This window comes from Cataglyphis hispanica, chromosome 1 (assembly GCF_021464435.1).
Source record: "Cataglyphis hispanica isolate Lineage 1 chromosome 1, ULB_Chis1_1.0, whole genome shotgun sequence".
NCBI lineage: Eukaryota > Metazoa > Arthropoda > Insecta > Hymenoptera > Formicidae > Cataglyphis > Cataglyphis hispanica.
Genome location: NC_065954.1, coordinates 2,239,915 through 2,265,032, shown reverse-complemented (window position 1 = coordinate 2,265,032; position 25,118 = coordinate 2,239,915). Strand labels below are relative to the sequence as shown.

Here is a 25,118-nt window from a genome sequence, read left to right as displayed (position 1 = left end):
CATCAGGAATTAATTGAATATTATCCAAATATTAACACGCTTATGTTACAAGATTTACTGTGCATTCATCAATAATGGTATAAAATTATAATAATATTATATGCAAATATTATATAACTTTATTAATAATATTGTACAAATACAAAAATAATCACGACACAAATAGCCGTGTCTCGAGATTGTCGGTCTCCACGAGGATCAATCCTCAAAGCGACCGCAATCGCGTCCGCGCTAGGCTTTTTCCAATTTGTCATCTTGTCAAGATTCGCTTGCAATTTGCCGATTTTTGCCATATTTCTCTGTCACGTCCGGTGTTCTTATTCCCCGTTTTCCTCGGGATGTTCAGCAATGTATTGAAGAGCCTTCTTGATTAGTGGCGGTACCTCAGGTAAATGAGCACCCTCCGGCTGGAATCCGTTTTCGTTGGCTACATACGAGACCTGATAGGTTTTACCCTCGTTGTCAGTATAGCTGTAGCTGCCTCGCGCTTCTATGGCCTCCTGATCGGTGCCCACATTATTGAGGTGACCTTCTTCCTGAGCCTGGATACCGTTACCGGTTTCGTAGCTGTAGTTGTAGGAACCATCGGGGTTGGGTCCGTCTAGAGCTTGTCTGACAATAGGAATTTGGTTGAGAGATTTAGCTAACACGCTGTCATCTACAACACCGGGCGGTGCTGCTGTTGCCGCTGCCACGAGAACGCACAAAGTCATTGTCTGTAAATACAGAAAATTGTATATTTAAAATTTGAAATTATATTAAATCACATTACAATGCCGTGGACTAATTAAAGCTACGTTCTAACACGTACTCTTTGAGAAAAATTTTACTCGATTGCCGTTCCAAAACTTTTCCGAGCGTTTCTGATTAGTTTCTTCAAGCCGATCATCGAGTAAAATCTTTCTAAAAATTAAAAAAAAATTAAAAAAAATTAAAAAAAGAAACTCGAAGAGTAAATTTTACACACTTTTAGAACCTCGCCCTAAAAAAGAAAAGAATAAAATATTTCTTCTAGTGAAGATTATTTAACAAATAATTAATAAATCTTAAAGTATCTCGTATAAATATAAATGTCGGAACTGGACAAGTATTGAAGATAAGAAAAATTATTGTTGCTGCAAAGTATTCTTGTTTTAAAAAATATCATTTAATGAAGCATTTTATATTATTTTTTTTTATAATAGGTGTGACAATTTATATAAATATAATTAGTGAGCAGTATTAAATCGCAATAAAATATTAATCAGTCTATGTAAAATTCTGACGCGCGTCTTGATTAAACTAGTTCTATACTTTTAAGAACTTTTTAAGGAAAAATAGTTTAATGTATGTAGAATATACTTATATATTTGTGCGCTTAATAATAATTGTTATAATGGTTTTATATACATTTATTAAGTTAATTATTATTTAATTATTTATTACTTAACACACATAATTGTCACTTCGAAAGAAAGTTGCTTATATCGATTTACAAAAAAAAACACTATTTGCAAAAATGCTGCAGAGGCGAGATCACACATAGATTTCTCGCGCCACTGCGTCACGTAACGTCTCTTACTCGCACAAAAACTCAAACTCACCAATGAATTCATGTTGAAAAAGTGTATTATTTTTCCTAGCTGCTGCTCGAAAGTTTCGCACTGACTTAACATCCCGTACATGTCTTCTGCTTTATATATCCGTCATCCGAAGATTCTGGGACCTTCTGGTAATACCTTATTTAAGTCTCTCTTTGCCCCGCACCCTGTTTGTCCATTACCCCACTCCATCAGCCACAACATACATCCAAATTTTGCGGATGGGTCGAACGCGCATTCACGCACACACGTATAGCACCTAGTCATGTTTGTGCCTAAAATTGCAAAAGGTCGGATGAATCCGAGTTTAATAAAGAAGTGAACTCACCCATTTAAGATCTGATGGACAGAATTATAAATCCTGTCACTGTAAAAGGAAAAAATAACTGTGTTCTAGCAGTCTGTATTTAATAATTACAATTAAAATTTGCCAGCAATTTGACAAACGAGTGATTTGATGATGTGCCTTACTCTTGATGCAAATATGAATTTTAGAAGCTACTGTAAAAACATGATCCATTTATTTTAAATAAAATTATAAATATATATAATATAAGATATATGTCAATATAAAATATTATAATGTAGTCAGTATCAAATTAAGAAGAATCTCGTAAATTTTTTTAAAAGAGCTGTAACATCAATGATGAATATTTTCGGGTAGTTTTATTATATATTGCGTAATTATGTATTAATTATGTTTGCTTGGAATAGAAACTTCATGTAATAAAATATATTATACAATTTTTTCTTTTTATAAAAAATACGTTTAATAGAAAATAATTATTCTGTTATTTAAAAAAAAAAAAAACATTTGATCGTGAAAATTTATTCATTAATCCACGAGCTATTTAAAAATAAGCAAAAAGAAAGGAAGATATAGTAAGTAATTTTAAAAACATAACGTCACGACGAGATTCCTTTTTTTATCATAGAAGATGCACAGACAACGATGATAAACACGTCATTGGAATATAAAAAAGACAGATATCTGTTAGGACTGTAAAGGACAACTTGTAACCATCAGAGAATTCCACATATTCATGATATGTTAAAAAGAACGCATAAGATATTGATTGCGATTGATGTAACATAGTCGAATCATCCAATATATCTTCGGGATATTCTTCTGGAGATATTATCGCACTGTTCCGCGTGAGTTTGCATTTAATCTGGATTCTAAAATTTTCCGGCAAATGTCTTACAAAGACTCTGGATGCCGTTGTTAACGCAAGATATAAATGTCGTTGATTCTTTCATAGTTGGAAATCGTAAATATCAAATCATGCTTTTTTATGCTCGTTGTGAATGAAAGAACAAGTATAAGATTTCTCAAACTGTGTAGTTGTCATTGTTCGCGAATTTATTTCATCAATGGATTCAGATTGCTAGATGACATTTTTCGGGCGCATTTATTCTGAAACGGCTGAATTAATGTGTGGTCGCATAGTTTGTAAAATAAATAATTATATAAATTATATAAATTAATATGTATATATACGATATATGCTCATCTACTGAAAAATGGAAATTGACGATACAAGAACGTAGAAAATAGAGAATAAGAATAAGAATAATAGAATGGAGAAGACATGGCCTTTATGTAATAACCATATGTTGTAAGTAACGTTAATTATGTAATGAGTACTCGTGTAGAAATTGTTTGAGAAAAGGAGATTAGCTTAAAAAGTTATTTGAGAAGAATCAACAGTGTGTTATCTGAATACGTATTAATACTAATAATTTATCTCGAGAGATTTATAACGTACACTATTACGTATTATAAAGTACCAATATATATGATATCGTAAATTTAATAATATTATTTAGAGATAGCAACTTTCGGTTTTGAGCAACATCGCCCGCGGGTAATCTTTGGACACGTATAAACAGTTTTCGCAAGAAATTATTAAGCATTATCACGGCATCATATTACAAAGTGGAACATACATGTCTGATTTTCAAGGAGGAAGAAAAGTGGTTTTTTTTTTTTTCGTAACAAAATACAAAAATTCTATTAAAAATACAAGCAAAAAAAAAGAATTAAATATTTAAATATAATTACATATAAATCAAAAAATACAATTAAATATAAATCAAAATTTTGAGCAACCCCGTTCGATAAAGTCGTATAAAATTAGCGAAGACAATAGCGAGTTATTGCTAATGAATTACATCGATGGCGATTACGTCAACGTGACAAATTTGTATTATCCAAGTAAAATCGTGCCCGCATTTATTCGAATCGCCGTTATTTACACTAAGGCCGTCATGACACCGGCGGACATTTATCATCCGGCATCCGCAAAACTTTACGACCGTGTAATTTTCACCTAAGTTCGAAACGCGAAAGCCGCCAAATCGCCGAAGGTCAGGATCCGCCGCGAGCAGCGTTGTTAGACATCGTCACTTCATAATGAGTGCCGATAAGCCGCCCCCTCTCCCCTCTGACGCCACACAATGTATTTCGTAATGAAATTAAACTCGTGCGTACATAGGTTTCTAATTTTCAACTTAATTATGCGGCTTTGCCTTGTATCCTCGTTAGTCTTATCTTGTCGAATTTCAAGATGACGATTGTTAAATTAATCTAATACCACATTTGTATAATTTTCCGATTGCGGCGTAGATTGTCACGCAGACGAACCAGGACGTGTAACTATTCAGCATGCTTGGTATTCACTGAATTTCAAATCATGCAAATGACAATTAGTTATTTACTTCTTCACATAAATATTTTAAATTTCCTTCCCGTAATTTTTAAGCGCAGAGCACTGTAAATTAAAAAATAAGTTACATACCAATAAAGATACAATTAAAAAAAGTAGCATCTTTAAAGTTTTGTTTAAATTAATATAACATTTCCACAGGATATAGTATACACATATTACAAAAAAATACAAAATAATGATACGTTTTGCAGAATATTTTATTTTAATAATTATCAGAGCTTTGTCACAACTCACCTTGAATTATTCGCGACGCGACTTATTAATTATAACGCCAATATTTCGATGATCCCATTCGCCTCCTGCGGTCAAAAATAAGATACGTCGTAATTTGTACTCGCGCAGAGGTCATCCCGCTAACCTGAATACTATACACTATACACGGCATTTTTACTTTCACGCGGCAGATGAGTCCAACTTATTTAGGTTGCTTCAACGAAATGTTATGTAATCGATGATTAAAGAGCCGCAGACGACAGATTATGACAATTCATCACCTGTACTTTGTGGCAGAATAGACGCGTATTCATTGAAAATGCTCGCGCAAAGATCGAAATGAAAAATGATACCTCATGGAATTATCGATACGCGGCATAAAGGCCGCGTTTTGTACGGAGCTGCAAACTAATCAATCGTCGCACGAAAAGATCTCGCGTTATTCAAATAACTCAATATAATCTTAATTCGGCTCCTGTGCATTATCAATATGCACGTATTTGCATTTCATATAGTTGCACTTCACATATGAATATATACAATGAATAAAAATATTTCTATAATGTGATTAAAAACGCAGAAAGACAAGGGAAAATATAAACAAATTTTTTAAATTGAAATAATTAAAATTTTTTAATTGAAATCGATATTTATTAAGTTTTCTAATTTAATGAACGGAATGTTTTCCCGCTAATTCTGTTTTTAATATTTTTCTCAATTTATAGTAATTCAAAACAAATGATAATTGATATTTTATTATTAAAAAATGATTTAACGCATTAATTATTCATTTATTTCACTAATTTCAGATAGATCGGACATTCTTAATGTGTGTTCTTTAGATAATTGAGCAAATGATTATTTTAATACTTGCAAAAATAAGCAATATTATATTTGCAAGTTTCTATTGTGCAAAAATTTGAATACATTAAAGTTGTTTTTTTATTCTCTTTAGTCTTATAGCGCGATCTATGATATCTTTTATTCACTCTCTCAGTGCTTATGATCCATCGTTAATATTTATACAATCGTGCTATAATCGACCAGCACAATTATGTCAGAATTCTCAACTAATATTAAATTTTTAAAAAGCGAAAAAATTTGTATAAATTCTATTAATAATTTAACATATTCTGTTTAACGTATCTTGCTTATTCTTGCTATAATTATTTTTTTTTTTTATTCAAAATATAAGGCCCCGAGAAAATTGCAAATCCCAATTCTGCTTTATCGATAGCATGAGGAGAGTTCGGCGTGAAATCCTACACGAAGTCAGATAGAGGACTCAAAGTGACATTTCCACTGTAATTTTTATACGGAATTAAAATGACGTTAATATAATTAACGTGTAAATTATTTATTTGAATTACTTTTTATTTTAAAATTACTTGTTTATTTCAGTTTCATAAATTTTTAACATATGAAAGTAGGACATGTTTATTTTTTTGCTTTTTTAAAAAAATAATTGGTCTCTGGCACTTGAACACGTTAATATAATATAATATTCGTGACTGCGAAATAGACGTGTCAGAAAAGTTTTATCGAGCCGCAGAATCGTAAAGAGACATTCAATATTCAGATTAAAATACTGTACAGAACATCTCGAGTTTTTGTTGTTAACTTTGACTTACGAAATTCTGCAATTGATTTATATACTTTTTTCTAAATAAAAATCTCGCTGACACAATTCCTGAATCATAAAAAATTAAAAACCTTGAAACTCTTATAAATTAAATTTGAAGGATACAAACAGACAGAACAACTTTATTTTTTTCTGCTAGTTTCAAATATATTTGCGATTTGCGTGAGTAGAAAAGTTTATACCAAGGTAATTACCAAGGTAATTTAATGCTGAAATATTAAAAGTTGCGAAAAATAATGACGCCCGTGCATAAGTCTTGCTTTCGAAGATAAAATCCTTCCAGCATTTTCGACAAGAGAAATATCAGCTATTTAGCACGCACAAATTATATACGCGTACACAATGTAAATCTTTGTTTTCAATATGATTTACGAATATAATTTAGCAATTCTTTTTTTTTATTTTTTTTTTTTTAATTAAAAATAAACATGCACCAATGCAATCTCCGGTATAGCAGATATTTTTAGAATGCATCGTTCTGGAATAAGCATTGATTCCTATTACTGAATTTGTATCTCTTCGCAGTCACTTTGCGTGTACAAATCATTAAAGACTTTCCTTTTCGCATATTATCTATCCACTTCAGAAGAAAGAATGGGCTACCGGCTGAAAGGATACGATCGTGCCGGTACGAGTCCTTCGACTTATGTGACCTTTTTCTCACCGGGAGATTAATGGCGTACGTTACTATTATGTGTAGATATACGTTAAAAAGATTTACAGCCTCCGAAAAGAAAAAGGCACGCGAGTCGCGTGCGCGTTTCGTCATCCTCCAATTAATATTTTATGCGATATTTAAATTTACATTACTAGCTCTATATTTAGAATGAAGTTTAAATGATTATCTTACAGAGCTTTTCGAGTGAAGCGATAGACATCGGTTTATATTTTTACAATTGAAATAAATAAATAGAATCAGTAGAGTGCAATATCTTCATGCTTTTAATAAAATAAAATAATTTAATAATTTAGTTCAATTTAATTTAATAAAATAATAATAATAAATTTCTACAAATTTTAAACTCTGATATATCTTTTAATGATTTTAATTATTGTAAATTACAAGTGATACATCAAAAATTATTTGAAAATAAAAATACTGTTATATCCGCATATTTATTTATTTATTTATATTTGCTATGAAATGAGCACAATAAGTAATAAAATATCAAATATATTACTATCTAAAAAGTAATTTTGTTTAGAAAAATGTTTGAACCGTTCTGGTTTCTACATCCAAATATTCAATTATTTACTTTCTCAAGGTTCGAGAAAATAGTCGAGGAACACTAGCTGCCGCCATCATCCCGTCGTGCTACATGTCAGGATAAATGATAAATAAACTTTCGTATTCGGTTTGCGTTGCATCCGCCAAGACTCCGCGAATTTGTTACACGTTGGTTGAATTTATAATGCGCGTAAAGTAACGAAATTCACATAATATCGGGTCAACAGAAAACGGCCAAAACGCACGCCGTATTAGAGGATTCTACGCTCTTTCACCGATACCAGGAAAAATTTACAATCGACTTAGAAGTGTAGAAAATCTTTATTTTCCCCCCGAAACATACGAAGGATAATCCTTTGTGAACAATGTGTTTGCTTGATGATATTTACCTTGTCGCCTTTAATATTTTATAGCACGATACTTGCCATATATGTCATATATGCCGTAGAGAGAGAAGCTTTCAAACGCCCTTTTACTGCGTATACGGATTTAATATTTTTTAATAATTTGTTAATTTCCCCAAATCAATTTATAAAAAATTTATTTTAATTTTTTAAAACAGTCTTTGATTAATTTTCGAAAAATAGATTGTTTAGTTTATCTACAAATATTCTCAAACTATTTTGACTAAACTGATCTTGAATTTTATTAGCCTTAGGTAAACGCGTGCCATACGTGTTTACTTTGTGTTTACTTTGTGAACATGTATAGCATGCGAAATACGTGTATGAAATTTCGTGGAAAAAGATAATAAATATCAAAAAAAATTTAGTAAAAAGAAAGAAAAGAGAACAAAAAAGCGATATTATTTATTGATTATTAATTCTTATAACAAATGAAAAATCGCGATTAATCATAAAAATCTAGATAGAAAAAAGTTTGGAAATTTGAAACAATGAAATTCTTAAAATGGTCCCCAATGTTTTTAAGTACTTTATTCGTTTTTTCGTAAAATCAATGAATATTCAACAAAATTGAATATTCAATATTTTGCTAGTGGGTTGATTTTTATGTTGCCATTTCTGCAGTCATCTCGCTTTACGTTCCTACTATAAGTTCTCATTAGTCTTCGTTGAATATGTGTGTCACAACGTATATGTGAGTTGATATGTGTCAATACACTGACTAAAAAAATATTAATGAGAGAGAGAAAGAATCCCCTCACGTTTTAGCAAGGTTTCGGCAATGCTATATATAAGAAGCGCCTTTTCAATTTTTTCATTTTACAATGAAACAAACAGCCGCGATCAACATTATGAACACTTTAGTAAGTCTATATATTATATAATTAAATTAATAAACATAACATTATTACATTTATACAATTATTTGCTTTTTGGAATCTTATTTTGTTTGTATTTTTAATTTAAAGATTAGATTGAACATAAAACTAAAAAAAGTATCCTATATGCATATGCATTCTTGTAATATTTTGTAGTTATAGAAAAAAAAATTAATTATATCAAATGAGATAAATATTATATATTGATTCCAATGACAGAAGCACGTGTAAAATTTGAATTTTTAATGCATTTTACAATCGAAATATATTGTATAGTTTATATTATTATCCAACTGTCACACCCATGAAATTTTTCAGTCTCAACTTTTGTTTTGATGGCATAATATTTTTTTCCAGATCGTCATACTTTGTTGCGTATCCGCAGTGTTTGCGCTTCCTGTACTGAAATCGAACGATACCCTGAGCCCCAATCTGACTTTGCATATTTCCGGACCGAGCCCGGACGGTTCGTACAACTACAACTATGAGACTGGAAACGGCATCCAGGCGCAAGAACAGGGCCAGCTTGTCAAAATTAAAAATGGCAAGGAGGACGCTCTTTTCGTTCAGGGATCTTTCAGTTATTCCGATCCCGATGGCAAACTCATCGCCCTGAACTACGTCGCCGACGAAAATGGTTTCCAGCCTACGGGAGATCATCTGCCGACGGTGCCTCCGATTCCCTCCGGTATCCTAAAGGCCCTGGAGTACTTTTCTCAGCATCCTGAAGAGGATAGCTTGTAAAAGTTTCATCATTTTATGTCTCGATCGTATGAGTGAATTAATTACAGTGAATTCAACATTTCCGTCAATTTATAGTGTCGAGGATCGAGCTCATTGAAGTTACATGCCTCTAAATTCACAATCTTTATATTTTATTTTTTTTTTTACATTTATGTATATATCATCATGGGGGGTTCCACGTAAGATTCCTTTCGCATTGCGAAGAACGTCATTCCAGAATGTCAAATTGGTACAACTAATTAGTATTATTGTGTTAATTAAGAAATGCTGCAGCACTGTGTAAAGAATCATCGCGATGGCAATGTTTATATTTTAAGCGTTGCTCCTAGCGATAAAATAAAAGTGTTGAAACGTAAATTCAGTTACACGTTTTTTTCTTCGATCGAGAGATTCATCTAACTTCGTCGTGCCATAAACACATCGCGGATGTTGCTCTCATTAAAACATCAAATCGCTCGCCATTTGAATACATCGATGAATGAATTCGGTTGGCTAGTTCGCGAATACAACACAAAGCGATATTTAATGACGGGCCGCATGTGTAGATGACGTAATAATGAACGTGGCGAAATAGCGAGAGATTTTGACGTAATTGTCAGCGCCGCCGAACATATATCTCGTGATGCGCAAAATTTAGCATCGTTTATATATTTTTCACTTTGTGTATTTTTATATATTATATTTTATATATAATTGCTACATCAGTTTTTCGAACGGAGTTTCCTCTGAAAAATTTGCATCGAAATTGTTCATGCGTCCATCGTTTGTTCTTAAACAATTACCGAATTATTCTGTCTAAGCGTATCCTCGAGAGTAGATTTTCGTGATTCCGGCTGAGAAATGGCACTCTCTGGGCGAGCCATATCCCAGGAACGGAGCACGTGCTAATCCAAAACGCGCGACACAATCCTCGTGTGGCACGTGTATCCTCGCGGATACACAAAAGCGTGCGATTTAAATAAGATAAATGCGCGCATCTTACGGCGAGACGTGCCGCGGATATAAAAACGAGAATTACGACATCGCATTAGCCGGTGTCCGTTACATTCAGGAGCTCGCTTATGCCGCGTTCGAGGACAATGCATGGCGCGTCTCGCGCCGAAAAAGGACGAGAGACGCTTGCGTATTAATAAATATACTGTGTCGCAAAATCGCGTATCGATCCGAGGCGTCGACGAGAGACAGAAAAAGAGAGAGAGAGAGAGAAAGAGAGGGAGGAAGACCTCTAGTATAGATGCCTCTACATTCATTTGCATTAATAGAAACGTAAAATACGACGTTGTTAATTAAATGAGCGTCGCGCGATTACAAATTACTCGGGAGGGGGCGATCCTTGAAATTAATTTATTCCTAAGGTATTTTCCATATTCAACGTGTTCATCTCCGTGGTCGTAACGATTAAATCACTAGTTCGTCGGTGATGCCGCTCTTCAAGGAATAGCGCGGATAATAGTGCGAAATTGCGCGGCGAGAAGACTCTCGTCTCTGTTACGTTAAATTGAAAATATTTTTCGCTCAAGATAAGCCTCTTCAATCTCGGACTTGACGTCTCTCCTCTCGTAAATCACCCTGCCTCCGGGGCGTATTTTAAGGAATCTACTCTGAACGGGAAAATGTTGCGTATTCCACCCAATTTCTCCAATTCATGGTTATTTAACAAATTTGTTTATCTCTTAATATATTGCATTATACAGGGTGAATCGAAACATTCCGACCAGATTTATAAGAAATTTAATTCTTACAAGAAGTTTCCGATCAACATGGCTCGAAAAATGCTTTCTTAAATAGTTAACATCCAAAAACCTTCAAATCGTGATTATTTTATTGACATTTTTACAAATATTAGAAAAAGTATGCATTTTTTTAATATAAAAGTTATAGAGAATTAAATTATTTTTCAAATGAAATCAAAATGATTGTAATACATTCCATAGGTTTTTTTAAACAATCAATTTCCTATAAAAGCTCAAAGTCTGGCCGAAACGATTAGTCTACCCTATATAATCTGCCATTTATTAATTCCAAAAACAATAGCGAGAAAAATATGGTCATAGAGTGAATATAAATATGTTACAATATGAATATGTAATATATAATATAACGAAATAATTTCTTTAGATAAATTTTATCAAATTTCTTTTAATTCTTATCTTCTATTTTTTGATCTGTGTATACTGGCAGGTCGAAATCGCCTACATCTCTGCAGGCTTGTATCTCGTGATATCTATGCGGGAATCTGCATACGAGTCTCGCAATCAGGCGAATGCAACGATTGAATGCACCTCGAAATATCTAATCGCTAGCCCGATCATCGTAGATCTCCCGCGCTACCGCCACGAAATCACGCCCCGACCGAATTGCTACTTGCGATTGACAATTCTAGATACGTTGGCTTGATCGATGTTTCGGATACCGTGCGGTAGCTGCTTCAAAAATTGCATCGTGATTAATTGCCGTGAATGTTTCCCTGATATAAGGTTACTGCTTCAGGAAGCAAATAAGGTATTTTACTATACATGACGTAATCGTAATAATGGAGATAAAATAAATATAATTAAGACAATTTACTTTAATGCTCAATTATTTAAAAATTAAAAGGACCATTTGTTTGATCGGCATAATTTAATTTAACGTTTCGTCTAATCATCTCTTTTTTTTTTATAACAAGAGGATAATTATTTAACAATCGTCGCTTGTGTGGAAATCACGTTACTCAACTATCAAATATCTCATTGTGAGAATGAACTTTTTGTCGATAAATGTCTAGCCCCGCCAATTAAATGCACGAAATATCTCTACACGAATCTAAAGTCTGCCTCCGCGCTGACGGCAAATACAATAGCTGGCTGCATGCTCGAGAGATATGATCTGATCCCGATCATTCTTCATGCACTAGGTCCTCTTTCTCTCGTTTCATCGCAATTCACGGGATTCAGAGATCGAATTGTTGCATAGACAAAATGGTTTCGAAGATTCAATGGCGTCTTCCATATAAACAAAGTAAATTGCAAGACTTTAAAGGTTGATTATAAACAAACTATCATGTAAGAACTTTTTCATAATATTTTTCGTCTATTATGTGCTATTAAGAAAATAAATTTTCCTGAATATTATTTGAAAAAATTAGTTGTGTCTCTTTTTTCAGAGAGATTGCTTAATATAACACGTATCCTCAAGATAATTTCGATGCTCATGAGCAGTTCTAAATTCCAATGTTGTACCGAGCAATACGGTTATGCAACTAACATAATTAGACTATCAGATTCGATTACTACTATCGGTTACCTCCCAGGTATGCACGTTATTCATCTCGCTTTCGTTGCATCGCACCCTCGCCAAGGAGAAAGTTTTCCTCGTCACGACGTCGATTTCAGCGTGTTTATTTTGTATTATATATAGATTTTTCGACGATCCCGATTGATTCTCATATCGACCTGCGCGATCACGTAGTCACGATCGCGCACTTAAGAAACGATAAATAACGAAATGATGATGGGATGAAAATGATGATGCCGATACTGTGTAGCATCAACAGGTCAAGTATCAAACATGTTTGAAATGAAATACACTTTAATTGTTTCCGTTTATACAGTTTAACAATTTATACAGTTAGTTTCTTTAATTTACATATTATATACATTATAAGGTATCGCAAAAAAAAAAAAATAAATTTGTTATAAGTTATGTGTTTTTACGACATAAAAAATATGATTTAATCTCCTAAATCGAATCTGTCAATTTCTAAAATTGTACCTCCTTTAAAAGTAATAAATTTGCGAATAAAAATAATAAAAATTAAGAGTAAAAAAAGAAATCACATTTATTAATTTATATTTATATCTATTAAGAATAAATAAAAAGGAACATGCGCAACATATAATAATAAAGGAATAACATATTGAATTGTCAAGCTACGAACTGTCAAAATATGCGATCTCCACGATGATAGTTACTCATAAATTAAGCACAGCGAGAAAACCAATTAGTACTGCGGAAAAGAGGCAATAATACACTTTTAAGTATCGACTTAACTTGTCTTTTTTAAGAGTATTTAATTAACCGCGCTGTGAAATTTTGACATGAAATTATGCCGCTGATAAATCTCCTGTTTCGCAATCTTTTACGCCGAAAGCATGGACGCAACGGAGTGTGTCTCAATGGTCATAAAGAATTATAAGCGTTAGATTTTTACAGCAAAAGCTTCGACGTGATTAAACGTGACGATCCCGCGCGCATCTCTTGCGACATAATGTCATAGATCATCGAAGGATCGCTCGATTATTGCATGAATAATGAATCATGAATTATTCAATCATGAAAATAGAGAAAGTGCTGTAAATTTGTCTTTTTCAAAGTCCGCAAAAAATAATTGCAAAACAAATGTATTTAACAAACAAGTCTTGTTAGTATTAACAAATCTAAAGGGTTTGTTCCAAACTTAGACTCTTATGAGAATATTAAGGTTTATTTCAAATTCAGATTTTTAATGACAAATTTCTTGACAGATTTGAAATTGATTGATAGCGATTATAATATATCAGATGTATATACGAAGGCTCATCATATCGATATTGTGGAAGTAATCTTTCATTAATGATCGTGCGAACTTATTCCGATAAATCGGTGGAAGAAAGGCAACGCGCACGGCGTATAAGCGTGTGTGGACGGCGACCTTGACATATAAATACATACCACGAACGTTCTAAGAGAGCGCCTGCCCGCAGGCGAGAAGACGTAACGTGTGCACGCCGAATTCAATTTTACTTTCATCCCGCGCAAACGGAACGTTCTTCTCCCGGAGGCAAGCGCGCGCGAGATGAGATTCTGCGAAAATTACTTTGACAACTCGTGACAGGTGAGACGACCCGCGACCGAACTTTTAAGGCATCCGATTAACATGAGAACGGTCGGTTGTTCCTTCCCTAGTACTCGCACGTCTTTTAAATCCCCGACTGTTTGATATTCGTGAGACAGTACTGTTCTTCTCCAAACAATGCCCGGAGAACTCGATACAAATCTGTGCGACTGTCTCGTGCACATCTCAGAAACGCCAGAGAAATTATGGATATAAAAGAGCGACGAAGAATATTTTCTTACATAATTTTCCGATGAGAAAAAAGTTTAAGTCACTAAGCAGGTAGTTGCAAGTTTAAAACAACAAATCAATTTGCAATTATATCATTATTATTTCCGCCTATCTACTACAAGACCTCGGGATTATTACTGGCGTCATTGGCAGCTAGAGTAATTATCTGTTCATCAGGCAATAAGTCATTGAAACAATATTCTTAAATTATAGCTTCGAGCAATAACGTGAAAAGTAAGAAAATAGTCAAGATCCAATTATCAGTTCATCTCGGGTTAAAGTGGAAATAACATGCAAGAAAAGTCATTAATCATACATAACGATGTAACAATCACGTGCATATCTATGATGTATTTAACATAAACATTTGTCATGAAGTTAATCAGAATAATACCTTGAAACTTATAATACATTGCATTAATAATACATTGAATTAGAAATGAATAAATTGTAAAAAGAAATATGAATAAATAATGATATGACATATAATATTAGTAATTAATCTTCCCTTTAATTCGCAAATATATAAAACTAATACATATAGTACTGCTGATAATATCATTAATAATATAATTAATAATATTCTTAATGATTTTTGCTGCGTTTGTAATAAGATAAAAAATATGTGGATATTGTAATTATTGATAAAATATATTATGTTAATAAAAATTCATCAACTTTGTTTCCGAAAGTAAAATAAAAATTAATTTAACTTTGAGAAAATCTGCTAATTATCAATGAAAATATAAATATAAAAGATAAGTATATATATATATATATATATATATATATATATATATATATATACTTATCTTTTATATTTATATTTTTCATTGATAATTAGCAGATTTTCTCAAAGTTAAATTAATATATTTATTTCTTTTAAATATATATATATATATATAAGAAATAAATCAGAACTCTTGGATTCGGATAGCGATGAGTAGACTAAGGGCGAAGGATCCGCGAGGGTTCAAATGTGAGGAGATGCATCTCGCGCAAGAGACTTGAAATATCATCTGGCAAAGGAACGCGTTGCAATCCGCGGCCTTATAAGTACGATATAGCGACGGCGGTTGGTTGTCGCAATATAGAGGCACGTCTCATGCCGGCTGTTCCTAAGGCCGTGTCGAAAAGGAAAGGTTGCACGCGGATGCGCCTACCAGTCGCGGCGCATCTCGAGGAATGCACGCTTGAATGAAAGCCGGCTACGTAGTCGGCTACGAGAGAGAAAAACGATGAGGAGAAAGACGAAATTGACAGAATGGGGCAAAGGGGAGGACACGGGGAGCGTAAAGCCGAACGACTGCGTGAATGAATGAAGCAAATGAGTATGTACACAATGAGAGAATCGCGATTGATTTTTATATAAAACGAAACAAAGCTCTCTCAGTGTGCTCTTTACGTTCGTATCGCATTTTAGGTTTTAAATAAAATTGTCCGATTATCTGTCATCGATATACATCTCTCTCCGTCACATTAAAATGGAAATAATATTCGTCAAAATATTGATTGTTTAAAAATGAAAACTCAAGTTTCTAGAAGCTTGTATATTTTTTCTTTGAACGTGCAAGAGACATTTGTCTGACCACAATACAAATTATCCGCTCACGTTCATGCAGAAGAAACCAAGTGCCTGGCGCCGAAGTGGCTGCGTTTATCGCTGACATTTCGAGTAATGATCAATAACTTCGTGCGCCGTTGTTAGTTTCGTGAGCTTGTCGGCAAATTTGTTCGTGCGAAAAACGCGGCGCCGGAAATCGACAGGTCAACAGGATCGGTTTAATGCTCGATTAATATAACGGAGTCAGATCCGATCTCATAAATCAAATTAAACGTAAAATAATCTTCGTGTGTATGACTTTCTAATATATTATATTTTATGTCGCCTTTATTTTCAAAAAAAAAAAAAAAATAAATAAACATAAAGACAAAAGATGTTTGCAAGCTAGCTTTGTAATTCGATTGACACATTTTAGAATTTCTAAATCTATTTACTAATCTTAATCATTAAATATAAAGATTATATACAAGGATTTAAATTTCTCTACTGGTTAGGAAAATACAGCTAATGTTAATTTAATAATATTGTTTGTAAAGATCGGGAAAAATGATTATGCGTGTAATTTACTGATTGTGGAATACATATCAGCACAGTGTGTGTGCATGCAAAGTGTGTAAGCACGTAAACGGCCAATAGTGACGCAATTATATTTGATCATTCTGTATATCCCTGTGCCTATATTCTCACTGGGAGACAAGATAATGCTCGAAAGATTGCATCAGTGATCGTCATTGTACATTCAAGTATTATACGCTTATGTGTATACATATAACCTTTCGGATATACGCGTACATATATAGCCAAGTTTTTGATATTTCAGGCATCATTTAGTGAAATCCTTGCGTAAGTTTAGAGTATATAAAGTATATTATTACGTGCAGAATGATTGACGCGAAAGCGCGCGCGATATTATTTAATATGAGCATCTAAGAAATATATATAACACTCTTTTAGTGATAAATGTAGAAAATTTTTTGTGCATGTCAATTATAAACGAAAACAAAATTCTTAATAAAATTAGAGTTACTGCTATAACTATTATTCCATTATTGATTATATTATATTTAATTAAAAAAGAATTCACTAGCAAGTATCAACAAAAAAATTCGCTTAATTTGATACATGTTGAGAAAATTTTTTCGTCCAAAATTGTCGACCAAAAAGAAGAAGAAAAGAGTGAATCACGCGATAACGAGACACATGCGGCTCGAACGTCTCTTAATCACCAATTAAAAAATTTGGCGAGAGTACCCATTCGGTGAGAGTTCGCATTCGGCAGTGCCCATCGTCGTTATGAAAATTGATCCTTGCATAGGCCCCGACAGCTTTCGATATTACACCAACACAATTACAATGTCGTTTTTTGTAACTTTAAAAGTTTTTACCATAGAGAGATCTTATTGCGTTAAGTAATGAAACATAAATAAGATTATAAAATAATTTTTGATATATAACTATAAAAAAATGTCATTTGTTAAAAACTTTTTAATGCCTTATCTTTTCTTAATCATTTCTCTTTCTTTGTTTTCGTATTACTTTTTTTACATATAAAATGCTCTCTCTTTTCTACTATTCTTATAATTAAAGCAATATCTGATGATTCCTTTCAGAATTTAAGATAGAATATAATTTTTATTTTTAGATAGAAAATTAAATTTACAGAATTTTTCTTAAAATAAAAATGTTTAATTTATTTAACTCTTCAATATTATTTTTATTTCTAGTAAATATAGAAATTGCGTAAAGCGGTCTTATGTTAGAAAACTCTGCTGAATGCATTGGAATCACGGTCGCCGGAATGGTATACCTTATAAGCCACGAATTCAGAGATCTCGCGAGAAGATCCCGGAGACCGGACATTAATCTTGAAGACGCAGCAACCTATTACGGTACGACCGGCGAGAGAATCAGGGACGCGATACGATACCAGGACATCTTTTGAAATGTAACGAAACGTTGTTACGGTACAACTTTCTTATTATCGCGTTCATCGTATGGAGAAATGGCGATTGTATTATAAATTCAAGGAGATAGGAAGGCAGGGTGGGAAGAACGACTGGCGGCGATACGTCCGTATCGGGATAGTACCCGATCTGTCAAGTGAATAAAAAATGAGAGACATCGAGAGGTGCATCGTCCGCGATGTTGGTCAGCGAGGTGACGTATTGCTCGAGAAATCGCAATTGCAGGCTTTGCAAACTATAAATACTTCAAGTTGTAATGGGTAACGAGATGTGTTGCATGATATTCAAGACTGAGATAAGTACATAAAAATATGAAAATTGATAGTTTATCGTCAAAATAAAGTATTAATTTATACATGATATATTACTCGCGCGCGGTTGCAAGTTTTTATAATATTAAATTTTTTATGATAATACAAGTTTTCATTAAAAAAAAAAAAAAAAATATACGTAATAAATCTTACAAAATATTCTCTTTCTTTATATTTCTTTTTTTTTTTCGATTTCTATAAAGCAACGTGTCTTGAACATCCGACTTGAAAACTTGATGTGCGTGTTAATGATTAGATAAAATAGCAAATGTTACTCAGAAATATGAGAAATTAATGATGCAATGGAAGTGAATCTGATGGAAAAAAAATTTATTGCATTAATGATCGCGCATAATCGCGATGTCGCAGTGTCGCGGCGTCTCTTCAGGATTTTTTCGGGGTGTAACCTCCTCGAAGAGAGACGTACTCGTAAATCGCGAGATAGCAGATGCTATCCCAGTTAGCCGCTTTCACGATTGATATTTATTCGCACATCCTTTGTGCCTGCCTCCGCGCCGCGGTCGCGTTATGTAATACAGCTAATTAAAAGCCCAAACGCGCATATCGCGCAAACTTTCCCCTACATTTGCCAGACGGTCGTCTCTCGTGATCAACCAGATAGTGATCCGCTCAATCTGTTCCTCCTTGATTAATATTTCTTATGCTTCAAACGCTTGTTTCACAAAGGACCTTACTTTCCAAATATTCTTTAAAAATATTTATTTACTATTTTTGTGTAATATTTATTTACCTGCGTAATATTTATTTACTTCTCTATGATGACAATATCAAAAATTTTGAAAATTAATCAATATTACAAATTAAAGAACGTATTAAACTTTGTTTAATCTTTTCTCTTATAATAAAATCTTAAAAATTGTTTTTAACTAAAATAAAAATGTCAACAAATTTTAATTTTAATATGTATAACAACTATTTCCGTAATTATGTGTGCTGGATAATCTCTGCGCAATATTTTGTAAATATTACATTATTTTGAGAATATTGCGTTATAAATTACTGTACTTACTGAAGCGACGTTTCATTATTATCTGCGGCACGTTAAAATATTCAATGAACAATCGCGAAACGTCATTTTAGCATTTATCATGTCGAGCGTCCTCGACTTTCAAGAGAAACACACACTCGCCTTCCCAGTTCTCTTCCCTTCCTAGTTTCAATTGACGAATTATTTTAAATCAACCGCGGCTTTTCATGCATTCTAAAGCGATTTATAAATGCAAATGCGCACTCGAGAAAATTATTCCGATATATCGATGACGTGACTTTGTGAATTACGCGGGTACACGACGCGGTTACACGCCGAGCAGCTGGCATTCCTAGAGACGCGGTAAAATTTATTGTCGTGCTACTTGCTTCTTACATTTCCCGTAAAAGAAGAAAACTAACGCCTATCGAGGCATTATTCACTGTTCCCCCGACGGATTCTGTCTAATGTTACATCGGTATACTTCGCCGTTAATGTCCACGATCAATAATCGTACGGAGAAAATGGACGGTCTTCCCCTCCCCCCCCCCACTTTTCCAAAGTTCTTCGAAGAAAAAGAGATTTTCCGACGTAAACTGCTACTTTAATTAACGTAATTAATTTCAACAATATTTCCGTAATTTTATTGGCGAGCTCGACTGTTACGCAGACTTATGTCACATTTGAGTCATATCCCTAGATTAATTTTTAAAAATTAATATCTCTTACATCGCCTTCTCTCTTCGTACTTTTTGATAATTGTATTTTTATACAAAATTTATGAGACAAATATAAGCCCTTTTAGAATTTATGCAGGGATATTAACATAGCTGATTAAGGATATTTACTGACAATCTCAAACATCCCGACGGAATAGCATTGATTATTAATTATATACGCATGTTAAATACATGCATAATCCTGTGCAGCTTCCGGCACATGCATCAGTTTAAATCAGCCGTATCGGGCCGTATCGCGTATATCATGTTATGCAATAAGAAAGGAATTAATATCGCGCGTTACATGCAGCTTCGCGTGGATAAATAAATATTATTTTGCTCTGCAGAGACGTAATTCAAATATACAAAGAAAATATCATTTGTACGGCCGCGCATAGAGACGTCTCTCGGATGAGAAGTTTGGCGTACTGTTCCTCGCAATAATTCATCGCGTTACAAACTCAAATTTTTGCTTTGTTTTATCTCAAACTCCTCAATTACGATCGCAATAAATATACGCTAAATACGAGCTCATTATTTCCCTTACGGCGGCAAGTTTAGTCAAAGTAAACACGAGATAGCGCGCGCTCTATATAATTATCACTCGGTAATGAGAGATTCAGGTCGCTTACGATTGATTAGAATAGACAATGCAGCTACGTGTGTCGACTGATGCGCGAGCGTCCAGTTTCATTTTGTCATGCAACATTCGAGTAATTTAGCCTCTACTACGATTAGAAAAATCGAGGTAAATAGTTATTTGACGAGCGTTCGATTGATTGTTTAATGACGGCGATTTATCGATTAGAATCGCGAAATAATGATGCGAATAACGTTACGCAATATTTATACGAATGGTGGAACAGTAAAATTGCCGGTTAACGACTGAGAAATAGTAGAAAAACAATTCAATTTTACCGTGTGTTTGCATATTTCTAGAAAAATACTGAAATAATGAACAGTGTGTTTAATGAACTTTCAAGATACAAGTTTTATTATTTTCATACGTATATCAGATGTGTGTGTTTGTTGAATAAAAAATATAGTATTTTTTTTTTTATAAAAATATATAACATAAAGCCGATAACCATAAACAGATTTTCCGAGCACATTGTACTCAGTTTTTGCTCTCGATCTTTTAATCTAAGGTTAACTATATTCAATAAATACTCAAATAACTGAAAAATATATAATATAGAGAAATTATTAAAAATATTTTTTTGTCTAGAGAAAATTTTTTATTACAAATTTCTATAAATATATTGAAGATACCTTGATATCCAAAAGAATTATTCAACAATATCTTTCTTAAAACCGAGAAAAAAAATAATAGATAAGATAAAAACTTAGAAATACAACAAAATAAGAGTTAAAATAAGAGTTGAAATAAACTCTCTTAAATCCTCTTAAAACAATCATATTTTCAAATTAATCGATCAACGAAACATTAAAAAAATATTGAAACGTGCTAATGAATCTGTATCAGAAAAAAATATACGCAATCCATTTTTGGCTACGAATTGATGAAAAAAAAAAAAAAAGATTTGCCGCGCACATCGTTAAAGAAACGATGATAATTGAGCAAGCATCCTTCAACGGGACCCAATGACATTTAGCGCAGTGTGACATGGTGATCTTGGGGAAGATGGTCTCTCCACGATGTCGATGTAGAGTGTGTTGTCTGTCCGCGTCCCCCTACGGCGGCAACATACACACGCACCCGCGCATACATCGCAGGCTATGCCGTTAAACGTGAATCCGTGTAAATCGCATGCGGCCCCTCTGTGTATCCCATGTGCATCCTACTCGTGACATGGTGACCATCGGTGCGTCAAACCAACGGTGGTGTTGGTGATGCCTTGAGGGGTATATATATGACGAGCGCTGCGGGGCTTGATAAACACTTGCCCATCAGCGATTACTGCTGCAGGATGTATACGTCATTGGTAAGCGTTAATTAAGAGGAAAAAGATTCGGAATAAATGGAGAGTAACGAGGAGTCAACTCGTGCACTTCGATAGAATCGCGTGTTAATGCGCGAGGCAATCGTAGCCAGGTCGTGTGAATTTGTCGGTGCATTTCACGGCAATTCCCTGTGCGCGTTCTCCCAGACGTTCTGTGAATTACCTTGTTGTAAGTGACACTTCGCGATTATTCGGTATAGCGTATCGAGAGCTCCGGGGGTGTCGGATGTCGGTGGGTAGAATGAGGGGCGAAACGGAACCGGAGGGTAAGTAGCGTCTCCCGGAGGATCGGCGGTAAGGATATCGATCGATGTCGTCGGGGTTACACCCCGAAATTTGTCATCTTCGTGTAACGCGCGTACGTTTTTAGGTACAACATGTTTTGACGGAAACTAAAGTAATTTTTTGATTTCTTACAAACACATTCACCCCTAAGTTTTGTGATACAAGAGACAGAAAAAGAGAGAAACAATTAGGAGGGATTTCAGATTAATATTCAAAAAGTTGCAAAATATTAAAGAAATGTTCGAAAAAATTTTAGCGTAAGGACTAATTATAATTCTTGACAGTATTATAACTGTATTATTTCACAATAGCAATAATAATTAACATTATCGCAATAACATGCCGCGCGTTCTAACAGTATATTGTTTGCGCTTTAATTCAAAATATCATTTAATTTATAATATCAGGATTGTGGTACAAACGAGACAATAAAGGTAATAATAATATAATCCGCATATTGTATTATAGCGTAATGTGACATTAATGTGTCATTAACATCGTTCGTTTCATTTCGAGACGCGGCGTCTGACCTAGTAACGCTGATACTACCGCGATTCCTGTCATGTCTGACTCAAAACGGTATCACTACTGCGGCGCGCGGCGCCCGTTTCCACTGATTCTCGCAGAGCTTTCTCTGCGTCATAGCACGTTCGATTTAACAATCGGGACGATGCTTTTTGAAATTAAATAAATCAGCAATAATTTCGATCGCGACAAATAAATCATAATAATATATTAAAAGTCAAAAATTTTAGAAATATTATCAAAGATTCTTTTGCATACATCAGAGTGAACGCATTGTTTCTAATTACCCCGTGATATCGCCGTAGCTAAATCACCGTTTTTACTAACTGTCGTGCAAATTACATCGTGAGAGACGGTTGAATATCTAAGTGGCGGTAGCCATTAGCGCATTCCTCGCATAAATACTTGTGCAACGATACGAACATCAAACAAGGAAACTAACGAAAAGGCTAATGTTCATCCGATGTTTATGCATCTGGAAACTTACACAGTGTAATGGTTGACTGATCGCTTAGTTTTCTCTGTACCGCAATATAAAGCCCGTATTAAACTACGCATTGAAGATTAAGATTGAAATTTGACTAATCAAGACAAAGACATTTTGAATTCCTTTTGCTATTATTAGTCAAATTTTAATCTTTACTTTTTAATGTGTAGTCTGATACTTAACGCATGTTGTGTCAATGGTTTGGATATATTTTATCGTTGTCAATATTATAATATCAATATTAAATTATATTTGCACCACGGAAGCAATTTAATTTAATTGTCAATTTAATCTAGATTTCATCTAATATCGAATGATCAGTCAGGAATGGAATTAATTTAACTCTCAGGATAAATATTACTTTTACTCTCAACTCAGCGTTTACATAATCTTTTGCAGATTCTATAACTTTGATTCAACAATGACCATACAATTTTGTAACGTAATATTCAGCTTGTTTTCAATTAATTAACATTGAAAATTTCTATTTATTGTGTGTATATTCAGAAAATTATATTTAATAAATGCAGGAGGAGCAACACAATTGAATAAAAATTGGACTAAAAATTTAAAATCAATTAGAATAATCGTGACAAGAAATCTGTCATCTGTAATATATTCCAATAATAAATTAACAATAAATAATTTTAATGATAACTGTTAAACAGATAGCAATATCATCATAATTTTATTAACATAATTCTAAAACAATTAATTTTATCGTAAAAATATCGTAATGTCATATTTACATCATTAATATTAATTACATCAAAGCTTAGATTTTTCTAGCTCAAAATTAAATGCGTATCTTTTTGTAACTATACTAAATACGTTATCGCGATTAATCTGGTCATTCTTAAAATCAACTTACTTTTATTTTTTGCGGTAATCACCAGGTAATTTTGGTCGCGTTGTCAGCGTACGCCGCAGCAGCACCCGCTGACGACGTGATACCAATTGTCAGTCAGAGCCAAGAAGGTCCCAATCCGGATGGATCCTACAAGTGGAGTTACGAGGCCGGAAACGGTATCAAGGCCCAGGAGGAAGGTCACTTGGAGGACGCCGGTTCCGAGAACGAGGCGATGAAGGCGGAGGGCCGCTTCAGTTATTCTAGCGACGACGGTCAGCCGATTTCCCTGACATACACGGCCGACAAAAATGGCTTCCAGCCGGTGGGTGCTCATCTACCCACCACACCGGAAATCCCGCCACTGATACAGAAGGCACTCGAGTGGATCGCGGCTCATCCGTCCAAGGATGATGAGAACCAGGTGTAACCGCTATCGGTGTCGCCGTCCAGTATATATGTGATTTCACGATCTCTCACGTAATTATTACGCCAACGCGAATGGAAGACGAGCCACGATACACCCGGACGATGAGTGCTGCTGTGCCACCCTCGCCCCGTCTTTGCTCTGCAAGCCAACACGGAATGCTCTGGTTCAAATTGTTGTAAATATTTATTGTACGGATTTATATTATATGCAACCACACACATTTTATTATTATATTGTATTAATATACGATATATATATTATATATACGTATGTGAAGACACGAGCATACACCTACGATTATGTAATTGACTCGTCGTTAGGTATATGCCGTGGTGCATTAAGAATAAATGTTGCATCCCAGGAGAGAGGCGCTGCTATTCTATTAATATCCCAGATCTTTTCGACGAAATATATGCGAAAGTATGTGCGAGATTCTCTCTACCTCGAGCCTTCCAGAAAGGAAGGATGCGGGAAATTGTGCGGTTAGCACGATAGCGTCATTCTTGCTCATCTTTTTGTGTGTTCCG

General features: G+C 34.0%; 3 protein-coding genes across 4 annotated transcripts; 2 read left to right on the top strand and 1 right to left on the bottom strand.

Moving 5' to 3' along the window:
• Positions 1-44: 44 nt before the first annotated feature.
• LOC126858985 (cuticle protein CP14.6-like) lies at positions 45-24,323 on the bottom strand. Of its 2 annotated transcripts, XM_050609838.1 has the most exons (3): positions 24,186-24,323; positions 1,584-1,855; positions 45-716 (listed from the first exon to the last, which is right to left on the bottom strand). In XM_050609838.1, exons 2-3 carry the CDS (start codon positions 1,662-1,664, stop codon positions 318-320), a joined length of 480 nt encoding a protein of 159 aa, XP_050465795.1. In that variant the 5' UTR covers positions 1,665-1,855; positions 24,186-24,323; the 3' UTR covers positions 45-317. The 2 variants fall into 2 exon arrangements, with proteins under 2 accessions (XP_050465795.1, XP_050465890.1); XM_050609933.1 differs by lacking the exon at positions 1,584-1,855 and having other exon boundaries at positions 24,186-24,302.
• Positions 8,621-9,769, top strand: LOC126859485 (endocuticle structural glycoprotein SgAbd-4-like). The gene is made up of 2 exons (XM_050610864.1): positions 8,621-8,662; positions 9,035-9,769. Exons 1-2 carry the CDS (start codon positions 8,624-8,626, stop codon positions 9,419-9,421), a joined length of 426 nt encoding a protein of 141 aa, XP_050466821.1. The 5' UTR covers positions 8,621-8,623; the 3' UTR covers positions 9,422-9,769.
• Positions 21,847-24,956, top strand: LOC126858924 (endocuticle structural glycoprotein SgAbd-4-like). The gene is given in 2 exon segments (XM_050609703.1): positions 21,847-21,999; positions 24,211-24,956. Coding segments are annotated over 2 exon segments (534 nt in total). The 3' UTR covers positions 24,592-24,956.
• The last annotated feature ends 162 nt before the right edge of the window (positions 24,957-25,118 follow it).

Excerpts from the sequence above, each read along its gene's own strand:
- LOC126858985 (XM_050609838.1), bottom strand. The coding sequence starts at position 1,664 with ATGTACGGGATGTTAAGTCAGTGCGAAACTTTCGAGCAGCAGCTAGGA. Across the intron at positions 717-1,583 it reads TTTTCAACATGAATTCATTG|ACAATGACTTTGTGCGTTCT; the intron begins GTGAGTTTGAGT and ends CTGTATTTACAG.
- LOC126859485 (XM_050610864.1), top strand. The coding sequence starts at position 8,624 with ATGAAACAAACAGCCGCGATCAACATTATGAACACTTTA. Across the intron at positions 8,663-9,034 it reads TCAACATTATGAACACTTTA|ATCGTCATACTTTGTTGCGT; the intron begins GTAAGTCTATAT and ends ATTTTTTTCCAG.